A 17,723-nucleotide genomic window follows, 5' to 3' on the forward strand; every position below is an offset into this window, starting at 1 on the left:
CATCCGCCAATATGGTAATGTAAAAGCAGTGTCAACTTCTCATTATTTAGTTTCTCTTGTTCATTTTCTTTTCCAGGTAGCGGAGAGAAGTCGCAACATAGGAACGGTGGTACTTACGGATTTCTCGAAGGCGTTCGACCTCGTCGACCATACGCTTCTTATTGGTAAGATCATCGATATGGGAGTCCGTAGGTCCATTGTTCCTTGGATTTGCGATTTCCTCCGTAACGTCAACAGTGTGTCAGATACAACAGTGTGCTCTCAGATTATACAACTCTTCATGGTGGTGTACCCCAGGGTACAAAATTTGGCCCAATTGGGTTTCAGATTCTTATTAATGAAGCAACACAAGACGCTGGTAGTCGGTGTTGGAAATATGTTGATGACTTGACATTTGCTGATAATTTCTCCGGTGGTTGTGCTAGTCCACTTCAGGCTGATCTTGATCAGTTCTCAGAGTGGGCTAATAACAGCCACCTGAAATTGAATCCCAGCAAGTGTCAAGCCATGCAAATTGCTTTTTCTAATCCATTGCCGCCACATCACGACTTAAGAATTGGCATTGAACCACTATCATACGTCACCGAAGCCAAGGTACTTGGTTTGTGGCTACAGAACAACCTTAAATGGAATGTCCGATGGACGCGATGTTAAAAAAGGCTAATTCCCGGTTGTTCATGCTACGAACCCTTAAGCATTTTGGTTTTACCAACCAAGAGCTCGGTGTCGTATATAGTGGTTATGTCAGGCCAATTCTTGAGTACGCTGATGCACGGTGATGTACGGTGTGGCATTCTGGAATCTCAGCTAAACAGTCCAAAGAAATAGAGGCCATTCAAAAACGTGCCTGCAGAACAATTCTGGGTCGGCACTATTTATCTTATAATAATGCGCTTCAAGTCTACAAGTTTGACACCCTCTCTGATAGGAGGGAGGAGCACTGTCTTAGGTTCGCCGAAGGGCTTACCAAAACAAATCGTACAAGTTCTCTTATCCCTCCTACCAGGAAGGAGTGTCATGGTCGTGCTTTACGTAATTGCAGCAAATTATCTCAGTTTAGGACTAGGACAAATCGTTTTAAAAATAGTCCTATTCCATATTTCGTTGATCTCATTAATAAATAGTTTGTGTTTTTGCTTTGCCACCCGGAATTGTTCTGCATACACTATACTTTCAATGTCATTTTATACATAAAAAAGTGCAATATTTCATAATACGATTTAAGTGACTTTTATAATAAATTTTCTAAATGTTAATTCAAATTGTATATTTTTGTGTGTTTTATATCTTGTGCAATGCCTGCCTAAATATTTAATTCTAATAGTTCTTATGTGTATTTTTATATTGTAATTTATTGTATGTAATTTGGCCTACGGGCCACGAATTGGCAATAAAATAAAATATCAATCAATCAATCAACTAATAAGTCTTTGTTCCAAACTTTAAAACAAGAGAATTTTGGATTATACCATTATTTCTTAGGGGGACTTACTTTTTTGGAATCGTTTGCAATGTTGGTCGTCTGCAGCACATTCGACAGTCGACTGTTGATTATGCTCAAGAATTATTTTGCTAACACATTTTCTCTAAATATGTGCAAATATGGACATTGATAGGATATTAAGGTATTTGATCTAATAACACTTCTGACCTAAACTGTATCAAAAAATGTTTCTGTTTTTTTTAAACACATCTATTTTCTTAAGATGAAAACATAGTTTTTCAACAACAAAAAAGCGCCATCAAGTTACAGTTTTATTACAGTTTTGGTTGTTCGTATGGACCGTTTTGTTTAGTATTACCTTCAAGTTACTAATATTGTCGATACAACTGTAGTTTAGTATAGTTTACGACTGATATCCATTTTCCTAGAATAATTAAACCAAAATTCTTGTACTGAAGCTGTAAAATTGCTATTCAAACCGGCAAGTTGCTGTTAAATAAATAAAACAACCCGCCAATATAATAAAATTGAAATTAGCATACAATAATAAAGATGGCGTTGTACGTACATGTGCCAAATTATTACAGTGTAAGTGAGCAATTGATTTATTGATCATTTAACACGATGTGTATAAATTTGTCTTTAATTAACCGCCATTTTAACTAAACCTCACATGCTGTTTAGTAGGTATTTTATACAAAATAGCAATGTAAGTATAGTTCAATAAGAAAATTAAGTGTTTTTTCGTCAGAAAATTTGCAACAATGGTTCAAAGTCCACCCATGCAAAAAAGGCAGTATGGCAGTTAAGCAGGATTGTAACAAAAAAGGTCAAAAGTTTTGCTTATTATTACAGGGTTGATTAAGTATAACTTAAGTTTAGAGTATAGCCTCACTGCAACCAGTGATTTTTAAAATAAAAGTCAAGGATGAGTGCCATAGTTGACTCATGGTTGAATGCGTATTCGACCCCGCTTACAACTCTTTGTGCACCGGTAGATACTTTTTAGATTTACCATAAAGCCGAATACATGTAGCTGTAAATACCCATTTTGAGGGATATATCGAATGTTTCAGGACATGTAAGTATTGTAAATAATTAGTGCACATTCACTTCTATTATATTTCAAAAATGAGTGCTCACCGATGTTCTAAATTTTTAGAAGGACAAATGGAATGGTACTAAGATTTTCAAACGCCGTTTACTCAGAACAGCAATGTTGCGTATGCCGTGTTCGATTTGAAGTATATCTTATGAATGGCCAAGTGGTCCAAAAAACGCGTGAGACAAACATGTAAAGTTAAACGTGTAAGATTACATCTTACACGTGTAAGATTGCATCTAGAGTTAAAATTAGAGTCAGGATTATGTACAGTGGCGGTACTACGGGGAGAAGAAATATTTTTCTTGACAGCAAATAAATAAATTCATGACCCACTCCTTCAGAAGACAATTACAGCCCATTCCTGTCCTCATGTGCAAGAATTATCAAATAACTTCATCAGCAGCTACACAGTTTTGACCTCATGCATGCCCGTAAGAATTCCATTGCGTCATCGATACGGCCAATTGGCACACCGATTTAGCACGGAAACAATGAAATATAAGTTTGTAAATCAGCTATATCAAGCATAGCTGGTGTTAATCTTTTTTCCCTACAAAACGCAAATAGATAGTTTATCTTTCGGGTCAAATTATTTAACCATTTGCAATAAATGCCACTATTTTGGAAGAACAGTTTTCTTTGCGACCTGTTATTTTCGCCTATACTTTTGCATCTGTGTACATCCGGGTACTTAACATCGTTGAATAGGGTATGGCGACTTGTAGATGGCACGTGCGCATTTATAAAAGCGCATATCATGATGCAGTCATGTCTACAGTAGAATTCACCTCGACCTTTGCAGGACTTTAACTCCATTAAAAGCTATTAAACCAAGATGACACTCATTGAAACAGCTCAACTGATTAAATCGGATCTTCTCTGGCTGTGCACATGTGTCTGTTTTATATGTGCGGTATCGCAATGAGCTGCTATAATACAGCTTCAGTTGGGTTACCGATTATAAAGGAAACGCAAGGAAACAATGGTATGTGGACCATTGTTCACGAAATGAGACAATGGCCTGCTTTTTGTTAACTAGCATTCTTGAAAATGAGCAACATAATGATTGTTGACTTAACACGGTTTAGAAATAATTTCTTCATATTTTTGGTGTTATCTGTCGTTTACATATCCTTCCTATTTCCAAACACCTAAATTAGCTAAAAATTTAGGACATGTTACAAAAATATATTTTCGAGAATTTCATAGAATACTTTAAATGTAGCTTGTACCGTTTTTTGTGGCATCCTTCAGAACGGAGCGGTCCGTTACCAATATAGCTCAATATTTTCGGTCAAATCTCCATTCAATTAACACGGGGAGTTGGCTAGCTATGAGCTAGCTATGCCTTGCCCTCACTCATATTCTACAAAAGTGCGACTATTTCTGAACATCTAACCTAGCTGTAATTTTAGGTTATGTTAGAGAAATATATTTGCTAGAAGTTTGGAGAATACTTTAAATATTGGCCTGTTATTTTTCACACAGTGATGTTAACTAGGCAAATCCCCATACTTATAACGTACGCTATTTGTAGAGGTCACGCGTCAATGGTGAGAGCACTGTGTATTGTGTATAGGAAAACGGAGAGTAACTGCAGTATGTATAAATATACCCGAAGTTATTCGCGCAGTACACTGTTCAATATTTACGCTGGGGTTGAGGGTGGAATCTGATTGTTTTTACTTGACCCAAGAGTGGGGAATGTTAATATTTAAAAAAAAGCGGGAAACAAAGGGGAATCCTAATATTTTGAGCGGACGCGAGGAAGGAACGCGAAATTTGAAATATGATGATATATTAATATTTAATTACACTTAATATATATTTATTTCTAATTAAATCTATAATATTTTAAACATGCTCCTGTAGTATATCTTTCAAAGGTAACCCGGAACAGTTTTAGGAGTGACAATAGAGGTAGCCCGGGGGATGAACGTGATGATGGACTCAGGAGTAGTGCTGTTAGTAACACTCAGCTTACTCGCAACGCAGCCAGTAACTCGAGCACAAGGTTTGTACGTTACTTTTACAAATCTTACAGATTTTGTTATTTCTTTTTCAATGGTTATAGATAAGAGTTTTTGATCGGAAGAATTGTTTGTTAATGCCGAAGGCGGTGAATTTTTCATCCTCTCCCCCTTTCGGCGCCAAATTGTAATTTATTTCCAATTTATATGTTTTCCTTTATACAGGGTTGGGTGGGGAAAAATCTCTTTGCTGCTCATCAGTGGGGCGAATTTGTATTTTTTGTTTGTCTCACCAGTGGACGATGATTTAAAACAAAAAAACACCCCTTGTAAGTCAAATTCCCTGCCCTTATCCTACGGGTGTTACTGCGGCTAAACAGGTTCCTTTGAGGAGATGCAGACATTACCGTAATGCAAGTGAGGTGTCCATGTTCCATATCATTGCGCGAAGTACATTCACGTTATGGAATCCAGTAACCAGCTTACCGCGGCTGTGTACTCTAGACATCGTTTCTTTCGCGAAATTGAGTTTTTTTGATATGCTTGTACTTTGTTATGTTTTTTATAAATACAAGGAATGAAAATCCAGATTTGTAAACTCCAACTGCAATATTTTAAGGATTTTATTTCACTATTCCACTCGTGTTTGAAATTGAAAAGGAAAGAAAATCTTTGTTGTACCAGCAGAGTACACGCGCGCAACAATGCATCGCGTTGCGTATCGCGCAATTTGTTAACGCACAAATACGCTACGCATACGCGACGCTTATCTGCATGCGCGGCGCATTTTATGGAAACACCACGGAAGCACTGATTTCACAAAAACCTAGTGTTCAAATGGCTCCGTTTTAGCTGATAAAATGTGGGTTTTTTCAAGTTCTTTCCCTTGATTTAAATATCAAGTTAAGAATGGATTTCGCCCAAACTTCTCAAGGGGCTGTGGATTTACCCGATGTTCATGTAATGTAAGGTAGAAAAACGAAAACTGCCGCATTCTCCTGTGAGATTCGATGAAAATGCAAAATGTGACAACTTTAAACTTCAACGGCCATTACTTCAATGTTCATTTTCTCGGTAAAATGACGATATAGCCCAGTACGTAACAAAATCCCAGTACGTATCAATTTGATACGTATTGGGCTCAACCTCTTCTACCTAGAACAAAAAGTGGCAAAAAATAATTCATCCCGCCCAATACGTAACAAAACTAAAATTTGATTAAAATTACTTTATTCATACTCCCTCCCTCTGTATTGGTTTTTGTTACGTATTGGGCTCTATACATTTTTTGTTACGTATTGGGCTCCGGTTGTTTTTCAAGCAAATTATGGATATTATGTGCATGTGTTTTTATAGAAGTACTTTATATTGACCCAGTAACTCATTTTGAGTCTTTCTAGAACAAAATATTTGACAGTGTTTTATCTCTAGACTTGGAATTTATTTGTTACGTATTGGCCTCTGGTTATTTTAAAAGGACATTATCATGATTAAATGCATGTTTTTGTTATAGAATTACTTTATATTACTCAGTAAATCCTTTTGAGTCATTTTGAGTCAAAAAAAAAAAAAAAAAATTGACAGTGTTTTTCTCTAGACTTAGAATTTTTTTGTTACGTATTGGGCTCTGGTTATTTTTAAAGCAAATTATGGGTTTTAGGTGCATGTTTTTGTTATAGAATTACTTTATATTGACTCAGTAAATCCTTTTGAGTAATTTTGAGTCTTTCTAGAAAAAAAATTTTGACCGTGTTTTTTCTCTAGCCTTAGAATTTTTTTGTTACGTATTGGGCTCTGGTTATTTTTAAAGCAAATTATGGGTTTTAGGTGCATGTTTTTGTTATAGAATTACTTTATATTGACTCAGTCAATCCTTTTGAGTCATTTTGAGTCTTTCTAGAAAAAAATTTTGACAGTGTTTTTCTCTAGACTTAGAATTGTTTTTGTTACGTATTGGGCTCTGGTTATTTTTAAAGCAAATTACGGGTTTTAGGTGCATGTTTTTGTTATAGAATTACTTTATATTGACTCAGTAAATCCTTTTGAGTCATTTTGAGTCGTTCTAGAAAATTATTTTTACAGTGTTTTTCTCTAGACTTAGAATTTTTTTGTTACGTATTGGTCTCTGGTTATTGTGGTGATTAGTTGCATTTTTTGTTTGCTATAAACTTACTTTATATTGACCCGGTAACTCATTTTGAGTCATTTTGAATAATTCTAGAACAAAGCTGATTATGGTTATTAGGTGCATGTTTTTGTTATAGAATTACTTTATATTGACTCAGTAACTCATATTGAGTCATTTTGAGTCTTCTAGAAAAAAATTTGACAGTGTTTTTTCTTTAGACATAGAATTTTTCTTGTTACGTATTGGGCTCTGGTTATTTTTAAAGCAAATTATGGTTATTAGTGCGTGTTTTTGTTATAGAATTACTTTATATTGACCCAGTAACTCATTTTGAGTCATTTGTGACTCTTTCTAGAGTCATTTTGAGTATTTTTAGAACAAAATATTTGTCAGTGTTTTTCGGCTGGATTTTGTTTTGTTACGTATTGGGCTCTATACATTTTTTATGTGTTTTGGAGGTTACACTGTCGGTAAAGCTCTTTTATCCGGATTTTTTCGCATATATGGACATGAGCTGACCTCCAGTTAATATTTATCGAAGAAAGAACAAAATTCGAGTGGGTCTAATTTTTTGTTACGTATTGGGCTCTTTACATTTTTTATGCGTTTTGGAGGTTACACTGTCGGAAAAGCTCTTTAATCCGGATTTTTACGCCTATATGGACATGACTTGACCTCCGGTTAATATTTATCGAAGAAAGAAAAAAAATTCGAGTGGGTCTAATTTTTTGTTACGTATTGGGCTCTATACATTTTTTATGTGTTTTGGAGGTTACACTGTCAGTAAAGCTCTTTTATCCGGATTTTTTCGCATATATGGAGATGAGCTGACCTCCAGTTAATATTTATCGAAGAAAGAAAAAAAATCAAATGGGTCTAATTTTTTGTTACGTATTGGGCTCTATACATTCTTTATGGGTTACACTGTCGGTAAAGCTCCTTTATCCGGATTTGTTCGCATATATGGACATGACCTGACCTCCAGTTAATATTTATCGAACAAAGAAAAAAATTCGAGTGGGTCTAATTTTTTGTTACGTATTGGGCTCTTTGCTTTTTTTATGCGTTTTGGAGGTTACACTGTCGGTAAAGTTCTTTTATCCGGATTTTTTCGCAAATATGGACATGAGCTGACTTCCAGTTAATATTTATGGAAGAAAGAAAAAAATTCGAGTGGGTCTGATTTTTTGTTACGTATTGGGCTCTTTACATTTTTTATGCGTTTTGGAGGTTACACTGTCGGAAAAGCTCTTTTATCCGGATTTTTTCGCATATATGGACATGACCTGACCTCCATTTAATATTTATCGAAGAAAGAAAAAAATTCGAGTGGGTCTAATTTTTTGTTACGTATTGGGCTCTATACATTCTTTATGCGTTACACGGTCGGTAAAGCTCTTTTATCCGGATTTTTCGCATATATGGACATGACCTGACCTCCAGTTAATATTTATCGAACAAAGAAAAAATTCGAGTGGGTCTAATTTTTTGTTACGTATTGGGCTCTTTACATTTTTTATGTGTTTTGGAGGTTACACTGTCGGAAAAGCTCTTTTATCCGGATTTTTTCGCATATATGGAAATGACTTGACCTCCGGTTAATATTTATCGAAGAAAGAAAACAATTCGAGTGGGTATAATTTTTTGTTGTTACGTATTGGGCTCTATACATTTTTTTATGTGTTTTGGAGGTTACACTGTCGGTAAAGCTCTTTTATCCGGATTTTTTCGCATACATGGACATGAGCTGACCTCCAGTTAATATTTATCGAAGAAAGAAAAAAATTCGAGTGGGTCTAATTTTTTGTTACGTATTGGGCTCTTTACATTTTTTATGCGTTTTGGAGGTTACACTGTCGGAAAAGCTCTTTTATCCGGATTTTTTCGCATATATGGACATGACCTGACCTCCATTTAATATTTATCGAAGAAAGAACAAAATTCGAGTGGGTCTAATTTTTTGTTACGTATTGGGCTCTATACATTCTTTATGCGTTGTACTGTCGGTAAAGCTCTTTTATCCGGATTTTCGCATATATGGACATGACCTGACCTCCAGTTAATATTTATCGAACAAAGAAAAAAATTCGAGTGGGTCTAATTTTTTGTTACGTATTGGGCTCCTTACATTTTTTATGTGTTTTGGAGGTTACACTGTCGGAAAAGCTCTTTTATCCGGATTTTTTCGCATATATGGAAATGACTTGACCTCCGGTTAATATTTATCGAAGAAAGAAAACAATTCGAGTGGGTATAATTTTTTGTTACGTATTGGGCTCTATACATTTTTTATGTGTTTTTGAGGTTACACTGTCGGTAAAGCTCTTTTATCCGGATTTTTTCGCATACATGGACATGAGCTGACCTGCCGTTTTATATATATCGAAGAAAGAAAAAAATTCGAGTGGGTCTAATTTTTTGTTACGTATTGGGCTCTTTACATTTTTTATTCGTTTTGGAGGTTACAGTGCCTCATTTCAAATATATAGTTTTAGTTTTGGTTTTGGTTTTGGTCACGTGGTTTCCTATTGTCCTGCCTAACCACTTGAATCACAAGATATCGATCTCTTTGTTTCTACCTTTTGTTTAAAACTAAACATTTGTGACAGGTAGTTTCGGTTTTGGTTTCAGTTTCTTATAAGTGGTGTGACGAATAAAATTACAGGATTTTCGAGTTACCTGATCTAAGTATACAAAAGAAATGTTTAAATTTCGCAGTGCAATATTCACGAGCAGAGAAGTCGAACAAAACAGTCTACATTTGAAAGCATTGATTTAGTTTGAAAGCATTGGCTTGAGACTACGAAATAGCCTAAGCTGATTTCACTGTGAAAATATATAGACCATCGAAATATTTGCATTCGACATTACAAAAGGGCCACTACTGTAATTGTATAGGTGCTATAAACAAAATCGATTCATGTCCTTAATCCCATGTACCAGAATCGATGGAAGGCCATTATATGACCTCTAATAACCTAATGACTTTTACTGAAGCAATTTTACTGCAAAAAGTAGAAGATAGAGGGGAGAAGATTGGGGTGTGTGTGTGTGTGGGGGGGGGGGGGGGGGGGTTGAAGGGCAAGGGGGATATGGGCCGGGAGAGAGAGAAACATATGAGAGAGAGCATTGGAAGTGAAAGAGAAGGGGGAGGAGAGCTCGAGATGAAGATATCGAATGTAGGGGAGGAGGAGGGGGAAAGGGGTAATTTAGGAAAGAGGTGGTTATATAGGAGGGAGCCCCTCTTAAAGAGGTATGGGTTGTGCTTCCTGGGGATAATAAACTAATTCATAATCAAATCATCTCCATGCATCGTTTATGTTTCATACAAACAAACAAATTCCCCCACCCCACCCCATCCTTCAGTATACGCGCATGTATATGATTTCTAGGCCTAGAACTCGTGAGTGTAATATGCCACCTACCTTCGACAGAGAGCATCAACTGTCGTCCGCGGGATAGATTTCCGATATCAATCATGATAATAATTATGTTAACACAATAGGCTATTGTATACTTCTGGTTATATACCCTATACTGTGTCCTCCCAGCATAATAGTGTTATGATTGCAGATCAGATCAGCTCTACTTTTTAATCCCTTGATTTTTGGTTTCTGAACAAAAGAGAAACCAAAACTATATATTTGAAATGAGGGACTGTCGGAAAAGCTCTTTTATCCGGATTTTTTTGCATATATGGACATGACCTGACCTCCATTTAATATTTAAAGAAGAAAGAAAAAAAATCGAGTGGGTCTAATTTTTTGTTACGTATTGGGCTCTATACATTCTTTATGCGTTACACGGTGGGTAAAGCTCTTTTATCCGGATTTGTTCGCATATATAGACATGACCTGACCTCCAGTTAATATTTATCGAACAAAGAAAAAAATTCGAGTGGGTCTAATTTTTTGTTACGTAGTGGGCTCTATACATTTTTTATGCGTTTTGGAAGTTACACTGTCGGAAAAGCTCTTTTATCCGGATTTTGTTTGCATATATGGACATGACCTGACCTCCATTTAATATTTATCGAAGAAAGAAAAAAATCGAGTGGGTCTAATTTTTTGTTACGTATTGGGCTCTATACATTCTTTATGCGTTACACGGTCGGTAAAGCTCTTTTATCCGGATTTTTTCGCATATATGGACATGACCTGACCTCCAGTTAATATTTATCGAACAAAGAAAACAATTCGAGTGGGTCTAATTTTTTGTTACGTATTGGGCTCTATACATTCTTTATGCGTTACACTGTCGGTAAAGCTCCTTTACCCGGATTTTTTCGCATATATGGACATGACATGACCTCCAGTTAATATTTATCGAAGAAAGAAAAAAAAATTCGAGTGGGTCTAATTTTTTGTTACGTATTGGGCTCTTTACAATTTTTATGCGTTTTGGAGGTTCCAATGTCGGAAAATCTCTTTTATTCGGATTTTTTCGCAAAGATGGACATGAACTGACCTCCATTTAATATTTATCGAAGAAAGAAAAAAAAATTCGAGTGGGTCTAATTTTTTGTTACGTATTGGGCTCTATACATTCTTTATGCGTTACACTGTCGGTAAAGCTCTTTTATCCGGATTTTTCGCATATATGGACATGACCTGACCTCCAGTTAATATTTATCGAACAAAGAAAAAAATTCGAGAGGGTCTAATTTTTGTTACGTATTGGGCTCTTTACATTTTTATGTGTTTTGGAGGTTACACTGTCGGAAAAGCTCTTTTATCCGGATTTTTTCGCATATATGGAAATGACTTGACCTCCGGTTAATATTTATCGAAGAAAGAAAACAATTCGAGTGGGTATAATTTTTTGTTACATATTGGGCTATATACATTTTTTATGTGTTTTGGAGGTTACACTGTCGGTAAAGCTCTTTTATCCGGATTTTTCGCATACATGGAGATGAGCTCACCTGCTGTTAATATTTATCGAAGAAAGAAAAAAATTCGAGTGGGTCAAATTTTTTGTTACGTATTGGGCTCTATACATTCTTTATGCGTTACACTGTCGGTAAAGCTCCTTTACCCGGATTTTTCGCATATATGGACATGACATGACCTCCAGTTAATATTTATCGAAGAAAAAAAAAAAAAAAATTCGAGTGGGTCTAATTTTTTGTTACGTATTGGGCTCTATACAATTTTTATGCGTTTTGGAGGTTACACTGTCGGAAAAGCTCTTTTATCCGGATTTTTTCGCATATATGGACATGACCTGACCTCCATTTAATATTTATCGAAGAAAGAAAAAAATTCGAGTGGGTCTAATTTTTTGTTATGTATTGGGCTCTATACATTCTTTATGCGTAACACGGTCGGTAAAGCTCTTTATCCGGATTTTTCGCATATATGGACATGACCTGACCTCCATTTAATATTTATCGAAGAAAGAAAAAAAATTCGAGTGGGTCTAATTTTTGTTACGTATTGGGCTCTATACATTCTTTATGCGTTACACTGTCGGTAAAGCTCTTTTATCCGGATTTTTCGCATATATGGACATGACCTGACCTCCAGTTAATATTTATCGAAGAAAGAAAAAATTCGAGTGGGTCTAATTTTTTGTTACGTATTGGGCTCTTTACATTTTTTATGTGTTTTGGAGGTTACACTGTCGGAAAAGCTCTTTTATCCGGATTTTTTCGCATATATGGAAATGACTTGACCTCCGGTTAATATTTATCGAAGAAAGAAAACAATTCGAGTGGGTATAATTTTTTGTTACATATTGGGCTATATACATTTTTTTTGTGTTTTGGAGGTTACACTGTCGGTAAAGCTCTTTTATCCGGATTTTTTCGCGGATACATGGACATGAGCTGACCTCCAGTTAATATTTATCGAAGAAAGAAAAAAATTCGAGTGGGTCTAATTTTTTTGTTACGTATTGGGCTCTTTACATTTTTTATGCGTTTTGGAGTTTACACTGTCGGAAAAGCTCTTTTATCCGGATTTTTTTCGCATATATGGACATTACCTGACCTCCAGCTAATATTTATCGAAGAAAGAAGAAAATTCGAGTGGTTCTAATTTTTGTTACGTATTGGGCTCTATACATTTTTTATGCGTTTTGGAGGTTACACTGTCGGAAAAGCTCTTTTATCCGGATTTTTCTCATATATGGACATGACTTGACCTCCGGTTAATATTTATCGAAGAAAGAAAAAATCGAGTGGGTCTAATTTTTTGTTACGTATTGGGCTTTATACATTTTTATGCGTTTTGGAGGTTACGCTGTCGGAAAAGCTCTTTTATCCAGATTTTTTCGCATATATGGACATGACCTGACCTCCCGTTAATATTTATCGAAGAAAGAAAAAAAAAATCGAGTGGGTCAAATTTTTTGTTACGTTTTGCGTTTTGGAGGTTACGGTGTCGGAAAAGCTTCCTTTATCCGGATTTTTTCGCATATATGGACATGACCTGACCTCCAGTTAATATTTATCGAAGAAAGAAAAAAAATTCAAGTGGTTCGAATTTTTGTTACGTATTGGGCTCTATACATTTTTATGCGTTTTGGAGGTTACACTGTCGGAAAAGCTCTTTTATCCGGATTTTTTCGCATATATGGACATGACCTGACCTCCAGTTAATATTTATCGAAGAAAGAAAAAAAAAAAATCGGGCGGGGTCTAATTTTTTGTTACGTTATGCGTTTTGGAGGTTACACTGTCGGAAAAGTTCTTTTATCCGGATTTTTTCGCAAGGATTTACTTGAATTGATCTCCAATTAATATTTATTTATTGAAGAAACATGAAGTACCGACTATTTCTTTTATAGGCGCATACCGTATTGGAATGTCATCTTTCCCTGGGTAAGATCTGACACCAGGCCAGCCCATGGCCCGAGGGTAACATGAGTATGTTTGTTTTACCTTGAAGGCAAGGATAGTCTTGCAAATATGGGCTAACTTTCCCCTAGGCCATCCAATATGCCATATACATTAGGACTAAAAGTTCACAGATTTTGTTATGGTATGCGATTGGAGGTTTGCGTGTCAAAAAATGGGGTTTATAGGATTTTTTGGTTTCATGGTCGACTTCATTTGATATCCCATTAATATTAGTTATAGACAAAAAAAGTGTTAGTTTTTATTGGTTATTCCATGTGTAGGTGTTAATGTAAAAAAATGGTTTTATTCTGATATTTTTAGCGGCGAAGCCAACTGAAGCAATACCCGTGTAACAAATCGCTTGTTAAAACCATAGTGCAGTTATGTCCACGACAAATTCACCGTGACATTTCCAACCATAAACCCACTTAGTGAAGATTAAACCGAGATATGCAGTACTAAACCATTATAGTAATCGATTGTCCAATGCAAATTTATTACCACGTGATAATATAAATCCAATGAGCGATCGAATTGTCCCCTACGGTCGACTAATCCAATGGATAATGACGTTATTGACATGTACGGGCAGAGCTCCACTGACCGAGTTTTGGGGTATTTTGCAATGGTTTGCTGTCATTTACTCATCAAGGTGGTCCCCCGTTATTTTAAGGACTATGCTATTGATTTAAAGATTGACATGTAGAGAATAACCCATACTTGATTGACAGAAAGTACTAAGTGTGTACCTATTACGGTTTTGTGACACCCCTCTTCCAAATGCGCCCAAGCCAGGGCGGTCCGGTAAAGCAAAATTTGCATTAGAATAACACGGGAGTTTGGATATAGATAGTAGGATTTCTTTCTCATACAAATGTATGGTCCCTCGTTATTGAAGCATGTACCGGGTTGAAAATTCAGACATTTTGAAAAGAATAAGTAATTGAAACATAGAGCAAGTACTAAAATCATAGCTTTTATTACTTTTGATATATGACGCTAACTAATTCATCTCCTATATCTACAACACAGCGCTACCAGTAGGGGTCAATTGCCTATTGTGAGTGCCCCTGTGTTGTGTGCATACATGTAGGCAACAATAACTGCATGATGCACCGAACAAACTTTGAGATGCGTGTTGTGTGAGATGTGTGCACAGACTGTCCTGGACTGTCCCACAATCTTGGTTCGGTTCCGTCTTTGGATAATGGAATGATACATAACTACGTACGACCTATGAACAAAAAGTTCTGTAACCCCATTAACCCGCCCCAGTTTCCGGTTCTAAAATAGGCCTACTCCATACTCCATTGGTGCTGATTTAGGGTGTGGTGCGGAGCGGTAATCGGACACGCACATATTTTTTCAATCTTGCTAAATTATTACTTCAGTATCTATTTCGTGTAATTGATCTTTTCGGTGAACCCATAAGCCTTTGCGATTACACCTGATATGTCGTCATTTGACTTCAGTACGCGTCAGGCCGATGCGAACATCGTTTAGCAAACATCGTTACTGCGCATTATATATGTCGACGTGACGTCAAGTAACGACATCTCAGGTGTACTCGCAAAGGCTTATGGGATTTACCGAAAATAATTGGATGCTGGGATATGTTTTTAAACCTAAAATACATTGTTATAACTGGTATTATTGATGTTTGGTTACACATTTGATGTTGTTTCAGTTATAATATGCTAGCATATTAGGCCAAAAAAACTAAATTGTTGTCTTGCCCTCCCAAGCCTAACATCTTGGTACAGCCGGCCGAATTTTTTTGTACCAACTCAACCATTTGATACCTACTATTTTACAGTAACATGAGTGAAGAGAGGCAAATGCATAATATCGGCTGTATTTTCTACCCGATGTTTAAAATTTTTATTGAAGTAAATAATATCAAGGTCTTTCACAATTAACTCTTAGTTTACTGATTTATTTATTTTTTAAACCCCAAAAAACCGGGCCTATAATTATTTTCGCGATTTTGACCCGGCCGCGGAGGGCAATGCAACAACTTTTTTTTAACCTAATCATAACACTTGTATATCGATCTAATCTCCTAAGAGGAATACACACATATTTTCATTTAAATGTTTACGACTTTTTATCGTTTCCGGAATATAAAATCTTACTCTGGTTATGAGTTCACCTACAAAAATATGGAAAATGTATCAAAATACAGTGTAGGTAACATTTAAATGTACAATTATGCTAAGTTTGAAGAAGCTATCATTTTATACAGGACAGAAGTTATAAGAGTGGAGGTAGAACTTTTTGAATGACCCTCGTATATCAAGGAGGTTCAACGCCCCCTCGGAAAAATGCCACAATGAAATAAAATATGAAATATAATCTTCAGTAGATAGCAATGACTTCACAGAACAACCTGCTATCATTTGATAGCACTGTCTTTACATAACCATCAGCTATCTTCAGTAGATAGCCATTACTTCACATCAGCAACCTCAGTAAATATATATGACTTTACATAGCCATCAGCTAATATCAATAGATAACAATGACTTTATATGACCATTTCTAAATTGGCAAATACTGTATCAAGTTGACAATACCCTAACCCTAACCTTTAACCCTAACCCTAAGCCCTATAACTATACATCTTAACCCAAGTCTCAAACCAAAACCCTAACCACAAGCAGCGCCCTTACCCTTACGCTCTGAAAACCTTAACCCGAATATCCTAAACCCTAAACCATTACCCTAAGTCCAAACCCTAAACCCTAACCATAACTAATTCGGTGGGTTGGCACTGTATTTAGCAGTTCAGCATATAGGGGGCGAAATGTCAGGTAGGCGAAGTGTCCTGTTTCCCTTTAGTAGATACGTGGTGTGTGGGCACTATATCCAGCAGTTCAGCACGTAGCGGGGGGTGAAATGGTAGGGATGCGAAATGTCCTGTTTCCCTTTGTAAGAATAACTTCATAGTCATCAGCTATCTTTAGTAGATAGCAATGACATCGCCATCAGCTATCTTCAGTAGATTCCCCATGAATACGCTCACACCCGGACCCCAACCTTCTTCTGAAGAAATGTTTTTCCTTGATTATAGCTATACTCAATAAAAGAAATATGAATTATATTTTACCTAACAACGCAAATTTACAAGATTGTAAAATTGCCCAAAATGTTAAAATGTAGTATGCAAATTTATGTAGGTAAGGAACAGCAATGTTTAAAATTTGCTTCATTCCAAGTAAGTGATTATGTGATTATATGTGATTATTAGGCCTACATAATGGTTAAAGTTTGTTGAATTTTCAGATTGTCTGATTAGCAATATACTTGATGACCATGCATGATGACGGTGAGGTGACCATGCAAATTTTATGCAAATTAGCTAATTTTCTATAATTGTTCTTCACGTGCAAAACATTGCAGACTCCACAGTTACAAACTTCAAACTATTCTCTACCTTCACAAGAAATCAGAGGAACTCCAGATACCTCTATCGAATTATTTTTTTTTTTAAACCAGACATTTATTACGGTTCTTCCACACATGACACATTAGTTTAGTGGTGCTTTGGTCAACTTCAAAGGACCTTTCTAGAGGGCGCAAACATGATTCAACAACGACAGATTCGGAAAAATGAACCCTTTTATAATTCGGAATAGAGATCACGGTGACTCATTTCGGAATAAAGAACCCTATATAGATTTCGGAATGAAGAATGTTTTTTTCATATTCCGAATAGAGAACATTTTTTTCATATTCGGAGTAGAGAACACGGTGACTTGTTTCGAAATAAAGAACCTTTATTCGATTTCGGAATAGAGAACCCATTTTTCATATTCGGAATAACGAACTTTTTTCATATTCGGAATATAGAACCTTTTTGTTTCGGAATAGAGAGCCTGTTTGTGTTTTGACAATTTTCGGAATAGATAACCTTCGAAATAGAGAACCGTTTTTTCGGAATAGCGAACCTTTAGTAACATTGTACACCCTTTGTCAGTGCACCCGATCTACTTTCGGCCCCAGGCACCCTGACCCAAAGTAAGCAGAGGCGTCGTTAGACCAATCGGATTGGGGGGGGGGTGGGGGGGGGATACGGCATAATTTTGCCGACGGAAATATCTTGGTCTGTCTAATACAATTGTGAATTGTAGATCCCAATTTTATTTTTTCGCCAGGGCGCTTAAGAATCTAAAAAGTGTGTGTGTGGGGGGGGGGGGGTAATTATCAAAATTTGTCCTCAATAATTTTTT

The 17,723-nt window shown here is 36.2% G+C and overlaps 1 protein-coding gene across 1 annotated transcript in view; it reads left to right on the plus strand.

The window, feature by feature from the left end:
• The first annotated feature begins 2,377 nt into the window (after positions 1 to 2,377).
• Positions 2,378 to 17,723, plus strand: part of LOC140154582 (uncharacterized) — a 39,188-nt gene continuing 23,842 nt past the window's right edge. Inside the window, exons 1-2 of the mRNA XM_072177153.1 lie at positions 2,378 to 2,525; positions 4,422 to 4,563. Of these exons, the coding sequence (XP_072033254.1) occupies positions 4,482 to 4,563 (82 nt within the window). The 5' untranslated portion in view covers positions 2,378 to 2,525; positions 4,422 to 4,481. The remainder of the gene's footprint in view (positions 2,526 to 4,421; positions 4,564 to 17,723) is intronic.

The sequence above is a fragment of the Amphiura filiformis genome, chromosome 1 (assembly GCF_039555335.1).
Source record: "Amphiura filiformis chromosome 1, Afil_fr2py, whole genome shotgun sequence".
Classification (NCBI taxonomy): domain Eukaryota; kingdom Metazoa; phylum Echinodermata; class Ophiuroidea; order Amphilepidida; family Amphiuridae; genus Amphiura; species Amphiura filiformis.